This window comes from Theobroma cacao, chromosome 3, assembly GCF_053813885.1.
Source record: "Theobroma cacao isolate CCN51 chromosome 3, ASM5381388v1, whole genome shotgun sequence".
Lineage (NCBI taxonomy): Eukaryota > Viridiplantae > Streptophyta > Magnoliopsida > Malvales > Malvaceae > Theobroma > Theobroma cacao.
In genome coordinates, this window is record NC_142641.1 from 28561385 (window position 1) to 28571464 (window position 10080).

Genomic DNA, 10080 nt, shown 5'->3' on the forward strand with positions numbered 1-10080 from the left:
ATTTACAAAGTTATAATATACAATAATGGTTACAATGACAAGTGGCCCAAAATACACCCAGTGTTGGTGCTAGAAACCTACTGTCTGTGTGGTAGAGATTTCAACAGGAATCCTCGATAAAATAGGGTATCTACAAGCTACTACAGACCTGAAATGTTTGGAAAGGAGGTGGGTGAGATTTTACAATCCCAATGAGTAAACAGACATTATCGTAAATATCTAAAGGCGAGTAACAGGGAGGCAAGTTTAAACAACAAATCACAAACCATTTCATAATGTTTCCAATTTATTTCTTAAACCATAAAATATTTGTAATTTACCAAAATAGTTGTTAAGGCTTATGTCTTTTATTAAAGAAAACAAGGCTCAAGCCAAAACTAATCCTCGGGGATACCTTGGCCGAGGTATCTAATCGAGTCTACCAAGGTTGTTATAACATTTACATGTGAAACACATTTTTATTTTTAAAACAAGCTGTTCCTTGGCGTTGGTTGAGTTACACATTCACGTGGGGGTTCGACGTGAAGTGAGCTCTAATACTACCCCAGGAGTTACCCTTATCGCCTCTATAACCAGAGTAACTATATAACCGGGTTTACCGTGCCCCTCTAATAGGCAGTCCACAGAAACCCGTCACTGCAGTGACTAACCCACCAATTTTAATAAAATTTCGACAGTATAACGTGACTTTTATTTATTTATCCAGCTTACATAGTAAAAACAACTTACCTTAAATATCCCAATGCACTTACAAAATACAGCCACATATACTTATATCTCATAAGCCATTCATAGGAAAATATATAATTTTCAAGACAATTAATAGCCTCTAATTACTCAATTTCATAATCAACACAATATATATTTTTTTTGTCACATTTATTTCTAAAACATCAAAAATCCTGTTTTAATCTCATTTTCATTTCATAAAATACATAAAGAGCATTTAAAAATAAACTCTAGATAATTTACAATAATAATAGGTTTACTCACCGTTTGTACAAACTAATTGCTTTTTAGGTGCCCCAATAACTACTCGTCGGGTACGATTTCCTTGCCTTTATCGGAAGGCTCTCGTCCTAGACATATTGCAAAAATTTACTCAATTCATCACATTAATGCTAAATCACTATATATTTGACTTAAATCCTATACTAATGCATGGTATGAAATGCAATAGCCAAAAATGGCTTAAACGCGGTATTAACCTATTTTTTACACTTTACCCGATAAATTGTTAATGCGCTCCATTTCAGCTATAAATCATCCCATTCTCTCTCCAACAGTTCTAACAATTAAATATCATCCAATAACCTTCTAAAATCACCAAAATCAGTTCAGTTTCCTCCTTGAAAAATTCAGCCAAAAATGGGACATTAACTCGGTAAATTTTCTACTTTGTTTTTGTATCACATATAACCATTTTTCATCATTTCTCTTCATTTCTCTTAGAATAAAAATCAGATCATCATCATTGTACCTCATTGCAGATTCGGCCAAGGGTGGGTATTGTAAAAATTTAATGTTTTCTTGCCCAATTTAATTTCTAAACACATTTAACTAACTAAAACTACCAATTTAACTAAAAATCAAAACCTAAAAATTTCAAAATCTCTCTCCTAGAATTTCGTCCAGCCCTTGATGTCACTTTTAGATCTCTCTCCTCAAGCATGCTAAATGGAAACAAAGGCATAAGAAAGGTAGAAATCAAGTTAAAGTCGAAAAATCTTACCGTTAGACGCGTAAATAGGCGAAAAACACGAATTCCCCTTTGAATTTTCTTGTTTCTCTTTGGTTTTCCTTTTTTTTCTTCCTTTCCTCTCTATTTTCTTTCTTGTTCTCCCTTATGGCCGGCCAGCACTTAAAATGGGGTTTAAATGGGCTGACTTTTCATTAAAATAATATTATATCATTAAAAAAATACCATGTGTCACTTTCCCATTGGCCCATTTTTAAAATTTCATCCATTTGTTTTCAAATTTTCACCATACACTTGTCCCACATATCCATAGCTTAGATAAAATTCTCAGACTTATCCAAAGTCTCGGTGGAGTAATTTTTAAAATTTACACTTTTGCCCTAATAAAAGTGAAAAATTACTTTTTTGCCCAAAAAATTGAAAATTGCCCATAGACATATTTTTATCCCTTATACTCATACCATTCTCCAATTTGTCAAATTTGATCTAAATTCTCTCAAAATCTCAAATTTTGTCAACGGGTGGCAAAATTACGATTTTACCCCTACACTCCAAAAATCACCAGAATTAGACTTTTTCACTTCCTATCATTAAATTATACTCCAAATAGTTAATCTTGGTCAAAAATTTCACTCCATGATCAATTTATTATCTTAGGTGGCAAAATGACGATTTTTGCCCCTGAACATCAAAATTTTCAATTTTACCCCTAATGAACCCTTGAACTCCGAACAATCATTTTTAGTCATTCCTGAACTATAAAATATTAAATTTCATCATAAAATTACTATTTGAACTAGTTTGAGGTTAAATCAACTCAAGTGTACTGTTAGGTACGATACCGGGTTTCGTCTATTTTTAGGTGCTTTCCTAGCATAATAACATGCTACTCAGTGCATGTATGTCATGACATGTGTTTATAGGGTCAGGTTTTACATTAAGAATATAATTCTTAGGTTTTTCATTCTTTTTGTTATTTTCTTATTTTTCTTAGTTTGATTTGAATGTTTAAACTTTATTCAATGATGATGTGTGATTTGATGGGGAACTAAATTGTTAATTTAAGATTATGATTGAACTCAATATGTAGTCTGAATTATTTATTTCTCTTTTGATTATGTTTGATAGATTTAAGTTGTTTATTTTATTCTATTCTTAATGCTTCTAGTTGATTGGCCACCAATTAGATTGAATTGGAAACCTAGTTTAAACCTTGACGAAGGAGATTTAGATAGACCTTGAATAGAATAGCATATGATCGAATACACTTAGTTGATTAGGTGGTTTGATTTGCATGTAAGGTAGACATACACTTATAAGCCATACGTAGCCAAAATTAGAACACAAACTTAATGAATCTTTCTAAATATAATTTGCATAGACATATAGTAAATTAATTGAGAAATGTATTTTTATGAGAAACTCGATAGAGACTTATACATAATTTAGGACTCTAGGTTAGTAACTTAATCTAATAAACTGAGTTAAGAGAGAAAGACAATATTCAGATGAAGTATTGAGAGATATCATAGTCTTAGGTCTGGTAATCACTAAAAGTTAATAATTCTGTTGATATATTAGTTTTAGTTTTTAGTTTATTAGTTTTAAATTTTAATTTTAATTGTTTACATAAATTTAGGATGCGTTAATTTTAATAGTTAACAGTAAAGATTAATTCAATTCTCTGTGAGATCAACACTTTACTTATCTCTATATTATCTTTGCAATACGTACACTTGTGTGGGTAGAAAATTAAACAACACTCGGGTTTAGTGGACTTACCTGCTGGGCTAGTGCGCCGGTCACGTACCTCCGAATTTGGGTCGTGACATTTTTAAAGCAACTAATTCTATTTCATAAAGTTCATGTATTTTCTTTTCAAGTCATGAAAATGAATTCAACGAAAACAACTACAATTAGTCTCTTGCAAGCATTTTCATACTTACACTTCACTATTAATTAGACGGCTTTGTTTCCAAAAGAAAAATTTGTCTTTTGCTATTTGTGATATTCCAAAATTTCATTGTTCCTACCATTTTTGTCCGTCCTTAGTCCTTACTCAATAAAATTTTTTGGATGAAATAAAATAAATAAAGAAACAAAAAATAAAGGATATATTTTATCGTTTTATTTAAAATTAAAGTAGTAATTCATATTCTTGCTTTTTGTAGAAAATGAGAGGATATGTTTACATTAATGAAGATATATGTATTCGGTATGCAATCTTATGAGGCTTTGTATTTTATGCCATAAAAAGGTTAAAAAAAACATGTCAAAATAAAACAAAACAAAATAAAATAAAATAAAAAACCCTTAGTATGCAAGAACAAACGCCTGTGATAGACACCTTGCAACGAGGCGGTCTTTCCCATGAAGATTCCCACGGGATTTACTTTATTATCCCTTCCGAATCCTGGGCCATCACTGCAAATCAGCGTAGTTGATTCTTCAGTTTTCCCCTTTCAAAGAGTTACCACCGAAAAACATTCTCTCAGTTAGGAATAGGAATTGGATTTGATTTAAGAAAGAGTTAGCTCTTTCTTAATATTTATTCAAATTCTTAATTGTAAAAAGATATGTTTAATTTAATATATTACTTTATGAATCAAGAGATGTTAAGCTCAATGATTATTAATAATAATAAAAAAAATAGTCCAACAAAATCAAAAGAATACATACGGTTTATTGCCACCCACGCCCTATTGAGTGGGTGACACCCATTTCCTTCGCTGAATTCAAATCAAAATTCCCATGAGTAAATTGCTTTGATTTATTTTATGAGGAAGACCGACCTAGCCCAGCCCTCTCTGTCTCTTTACGCGTTTGCTTGATAACCTGCCTCTTTCCTTCTGTTTTCATCTTCTTCTTCTTCTTCTCACTTCAAAGAAATCTATAAATATTCTCCGCCCTGTCTCTCGATCCCTTGTTCCTTTTTTTCTCCTTTTATTTTCTTGGGAAATGAAGAAATCAAAATTATCAAAGCAAGACAAATTTGACATATTCATTTCCTTATCAAAACAACGATCGATTCAAATTCTATTCATCGTTGGTTTCTTGTACATAGTTTTGGTTACTGTCGAGATCCCATTCGTGTTCCGAACTGGCTTCAATACTTTGTCTCAAGAGCCGTTAACTCGGCTTCCCAGACTCGCCAGCCAGGTGGATGTTCAACAGAAGGAAGCCCCTAGTCGTCCCTTGAGTTGGGTTTCCAAAAACTCGCCTTCCCCAACTCGGTTTCAACATAACCAGCAACTCAGAACTCAGTCTGGGATCGTTTCCAATTTGTCTTTCGATGACAAAACCTTCGATCCGAGTGGCAAAGGCGGGTCCTTGGAGCTCCATAAGTCCGCAAAAGTCGCTTGGGAACTTGGGAGAAAGCTATGGGAAAAACTGGAATCAGGGAAAGTTAAAATTGACTTGATAAAGAAGCCCGACAATGGATTCGAACTGTGTCCGCCTTCGGTTTATTTATCCGGGTCGGAATTTTCGGCCCATGGCAAGGTCATGGAGCTGCCCTGCGGGCTTACTTTGGGGTCTCACATAACGGTGGTGGGGAAACCGAGAGGAGCCCATCCAGAGACTAAGCCGAAAATTGCGTTGTTGAAGGATGGGGAAGACTCTGTTATGGTTTCGCAGTTTATGATGGAATTGCAGGGTTTGAAGACGGTGGATGGGGAGGAGCCACCGCGGATTCTTCATTTTAATCCGAGGTTGAAAGGGGATTGGAGTAGGAAGCCGGTGATTGAGCAGAACACTTGTTATAGGATGCAATGGGGATCCGCTATGCGTTGTGAAGGGTGGAAGTCTAAGGCCGACGAGGAGACTAGTATGTTTTATCTATTGATTTTTTTTGTAGCTTTTTTTTTTTCATTGAATTTGTGAAAAAAAGATGTGATATTTTTTTAAAGCTTTTGGTAGCTTGCTTAGAGTTGACGTATTTACTGTTTAGCTTAGTAAATTGTTGCATTCTATATGTAACTTGTTGAAACTGAGTTGATGCACATACTGATTGGAGGTGGATTCTTTTTGGTGATTAGCAGATTTTTGTTGGATTTGCATCACACCATTTGAATCTTAATTTGTTGATAGGTTGTGGTTAACTTTTACCATTTAGAGACCAGGAAATGGATTGTGTTGGGATTTGCGATTCTCATTGATTTTTCTTAGCATCTTATGGTTGGGAGAAATATTTGAGTGTGGGATTAAGACATTTCATATATTTTTCTGTTTGGATGTATGTTAAGTTTAGAATCAGGGTGTTGTAGAATACAAATTTAATTACAACTGAAGTTCTTAGTGAATTTATTCATATCAGCATTGCATGAAGAAGGGGTAATATGCTATGTGGATTTGTAAATGCAACTTTCCTGTTGTTTTCTTGTCCTTTTGGGCCTTTTCTTCCTTGTTTAATTTGTGGATCATGGCATGCATGCTGATGATATTTGAACTTTTATTTTTAGCTTGTGACTTGTGATTTTGTAGCTAGCATGTTGGATTTTGTCTGCTGCATGAAAAGTGCCACTGTTCCTGGGATTTCTTCTTCTAAATTTTCTTTCTAAAATTGATGGGGTGCCATAATAACTTGGGTTTCATCAAAATGTGGGCTACCAGTGTATGTAATTTAGAGGAAAATAGGAGAATCTTTGAAGTTGAATTAAATATCGAGGACTTGTGGCTTGAACAGAAGTTGGAATGCACCTAGAGTCTTATGGCAGGTGAAGCTATAGATTGCCCCCCAAAACTTTGCAAGTTAATCATGTTGTTCTTGATCTCCCTCTCTTCCCTCAGAAAAGGAGATACAATAAGAAAGAAAGTAGTCTTCTCACATTTGATAAACTCCCATAGGCCCCCCCTCTCTTCTTTTTCTTTTTCCTTGCAGTCCATGCTTTGCCACTGTATCTTTTCACTGTTTGAAAAGCCAGGAAAAGAATAATAGGTTGTTTTGAATTGTTTGCATTGGCGTTCACTATTTTCAACTCTTCATTGTCATGCCACAAAAATGTCTAATTCTTTATACCGCCTGCAGTTGATGGTCAGGTGAAGTGTGAGAAGTGGATCCGGGATGATAATGATCACTCTGAGGAGTCTAAGGCAACATGGTGGTTGAAACGGTTAATAGGCCGGACTAAAAAGGTGACCGTTGACTGGCCCTTCCCATTTGCTGAGGGCAAGCTTTTTGTCCTGACTCTTAGTGCTGGTTTAGAGGGATATCATGTTAATGTTGATGGGAGGCATATTACTTCTTTTCCTTATCGAACTGTAAGTTATATAATGTAAACTTAATATTATCCATCATGTTATATCTTGATTTGTTCTTGATGTGATTTTATAATGTTGACAGGGATATACCCTTGAGGATGCCACTGGACTAACTTTGAATGGGGACATTGATGTGCACTCTGTATTTGCAGCATCTTTGCCTACATCACATCCTAGTTTTGCTTCTCAAAGGCATCTTGAGAAGTCCTACAGATGGAAGGCTCCACCACTTCCTGAGCAGCCTGTGGAACTGTTTATTGGTATACTTTCGGCAGGCAATCATTTTGCCGAGCGGATGGCTGTAAGGAAGTCTTGGATGCAGCATAAACTTGTTAAATCTTCAAATGTGGTTGCTCGTTTCTTTGTGGCAATGGTAAGTTAAAAACTATCCTAGCACTTAAAGTTCAATGGTTTTGGGATAACATATTACCTTAAGCTCTGTATTTAACTGCCTTCTCCATATGTTTGGACAGCATGCAAGAAAGGAAGTGAATGTGGAATTGAAGAAAGAAGCAGAATTTTTTGGAGATATTGTTATTGTGCCTTATATGGATAACTATGACCTTGTTGTTTTAAAAACTGTTGCCATCTGTGAATATGGGGTGAGTGGTGGAACCTTTATCCATTTTGAAGAAATGAATGGTTAATTGTTTCTTGAGATTGTTGTAATGGGTTTGTTTGTTACAGGCCCGTGTGGTGTCTGCCAAGTACATTATGAAGTGTGATGATGACACATTTGTGAGAGTAGATGCAGTTATTAATGAAGCAAAGAAAGTACATGAGGGCAGGAGCTTCTACATTGGAAACATCAACTATTACCATAAGCCCCTGCGGTCTGGTAAATGGGCAGTAACATATGAGGTATGGATGGTCTTTACTGTAGTGTATTTCAGTTCATCAGTTAATGCGTGGTTAAACAAATCAAGAGATGATTTGGCTTGTAGAAAGACCAGCCTATATCAGTTGCACATTTCAGCTGTATCTTCGTATATTTTTGCGTGCTTGTGACTGTATTTTATTCTGTTGAAAGTTTTTTGATTAATTTCGAATTCTATAAATAATTTCCTTTGAATTAAAATTGCTGTATGGTGATCTGTGCTGGTGCTTAATTTTGAGGAATCCATGGGAATTGCGAAGCAATTCATATAGAATATTCTTATTTGTTGTAACCCATGCATTCACTGTTTCAGGAATGGCCAGAGGAAGCTTATCCACCCTATGCAAATGGGCCAGGATACATACTGTCATCTGACATTGTAATCTTTATTGTGTCTGAGTTTGAAAGACACAAATTAAGAGTAAGCCACCCATTCCCCCCCTCCCTGTTCTCTCCCTGAAGATCACGGTGTTTGGCATGTTTTATTTAGTATTTAAAATAATTTTACTTTCTGCAGTTGTTCAAAATGGAAGATGTGAGCATGGGAATGTGGGTGGAGAAATTCAACAGCTCAAAACCAGTGGATTATCTGCATAGCTTGAAGTTCTGCCAGTTTGGATGCATAGAAGATTATTATACAGCTCACTACCAGTCCCCAAGACAGATGATCTGCATGTGGGATAAGTTGCAAAGGCAGACAAGGCCTCAATGTTGCAACATGAGATAATACTGGTTGTAATACTTCCTTGGTATCTCTCGCATGTAGACAAATTTTGCAGGCATAGTCTCAAATCTCAATGTTGTATATTTTGTGGAGGGATGGATTAGTGTATTTAGGTTGTCTCAATTCAAATTTATTCTTTTTATTAGTTTGTTCCTTTCTTACCTTTCTAAGTTCTTTTTTCTTTTCTTTTTCTTTTCCATTTTTATGGGTTTTTTTCTCAAAGAAACGGGGCATGTTAAGAGGCAAAAGAAGGTGGTGAATGGTGCAGATCAGAAAATGAAAGAGAGGTGGACGATATAGGTGCAGTGCTGGTAACATTTTTTTGGCATCTCCTTGTGTAATTTCCAGCATGGTTTTGATAATGGCATCAGATGGAAATGAATAGTTCTCCTTGCTTCTTTTACCATTCTTTCAGACCTTGTTAAGGACTGCAGTTGTCTGCTATACGACCAACAAGTACCCAATCTAGTCTTGAATAAAGACCGCATTTCTGATCGGTTTTTGATGGGAACAGCAAGAGAGAGCAATGATTGAATCATACACGCAGCGAAATAAATAAATAAGAACAAACAAAAATAGAAAACACAAAATTGCCCATACCGTACTCCACGGATCCTCTTAGTGTTTTAACACAATCAAAACTAAAAGGAGTATTTTGAAATTTTCATTACCTAGCCAGGTGATGTGGTGATCACCATGGCAACTCCTCTTGCTTCTCTAGACCCATGACACACCACAAGGTAGGAGGAGAACTCAAGTCACTTAAATGCTTGGCCGCCAATGGATGCACACACAGTTGCAATGGAACCTTCTTCAAGGTGGGAGCCTCTCAACTACACCTTTGTGTTAGTAAAGTGGACAACAGCTTGTCCTCTCCACTCAATTCCTCACAGCCTCTTGGTTGAATGCAAGGAGAAAAGTGCTTCTCCAAGTTTTTCACACAAGGGGCGGCTAGAGTGCTTGGTTTAATGTGTTGTCTAACAACTCTATTAAGAAGAGTAGTTAAAATGTGATACTTTATACCTAGGTTAAAATTAGCCTTTTCTTTTATTATAAGGCTTCAATATTATCACTATTTATAATATTGATCCCATGCTTAATTGAACTAATTTTAATTAAGTCCTTGGAGATTAAAACCTAGTATTTGATTTAAGTCCGACTTAAAACATCACACTCTCAATTTAATCCTAATTACAACTTATTGTGTGTAACTCATTAGGTTCTTAATATGTGGCAATAGCATTTAATTATAATCTAAGTGACCTTAAGATTACTAATTGAATGCTATAGACAATGAGCGGTATCTAGCAACACATCATGGTCACATAGTTGTTAAGAGAGTCAAAGGGTTCTTCAAAAACCTTTTAGTGTGCAATTTATTAGTATAATTCTTTCTTTTATCATATATCCCAAAAAAATTGAAAGTATGGTGCAATGTCAATTTTCATATCCTTCTATGTTAGCTCCTTTAGGCTTCACCACAAGTTTTTTTTAAACTTAGGAAACTCCTTTCCTAATCTC

The 10080-nt window shown here is 35.3% G+C and overlaps 1 protein-coding gene across 2 annotated transcripts; it reads left to right on the plus strand.

The window, feature by feature from the left end:
- Positions 1–4424: 4424 nt before the first annotated feature.
- LOC18507052 (Galactosyltransferase family protein) lies at positions 4425–8965 on the plus strand. Of its 2 annotated transcripts, XR_016025323.1 has the most exons (8): positions 4425–5525; positions 6726–6958; positions 7041–7331; positions 7432–7560; positions 7646–7819; positions 8149–8256; positions 8353–8614; positions 8783–8965. XR_016025323.1 is itself a non-coding variant. In XM_018118273.2 (7 exons), exons 1-7 carry the CDS (start codon positions 4658–4660, stop codon positions 8560–8562), a joined length of 2013 nt encoding a protein of 670 aa, XP_017973762.1. In that variant the 5' UTR covers positions 4426–4657; the 3' UTR covers positions 8563–8965. The 2 variants fall into 2 exon arrangements, 1 of the variants encoding a protein (XP_017973762.1); XM_018118273.2 differs by having other exon boundaries at positions 4426–5525; positions 8353–8965.
- The last annotated feature ends 1115 nt before the right edge of the window (positions 8966–10080 follow it).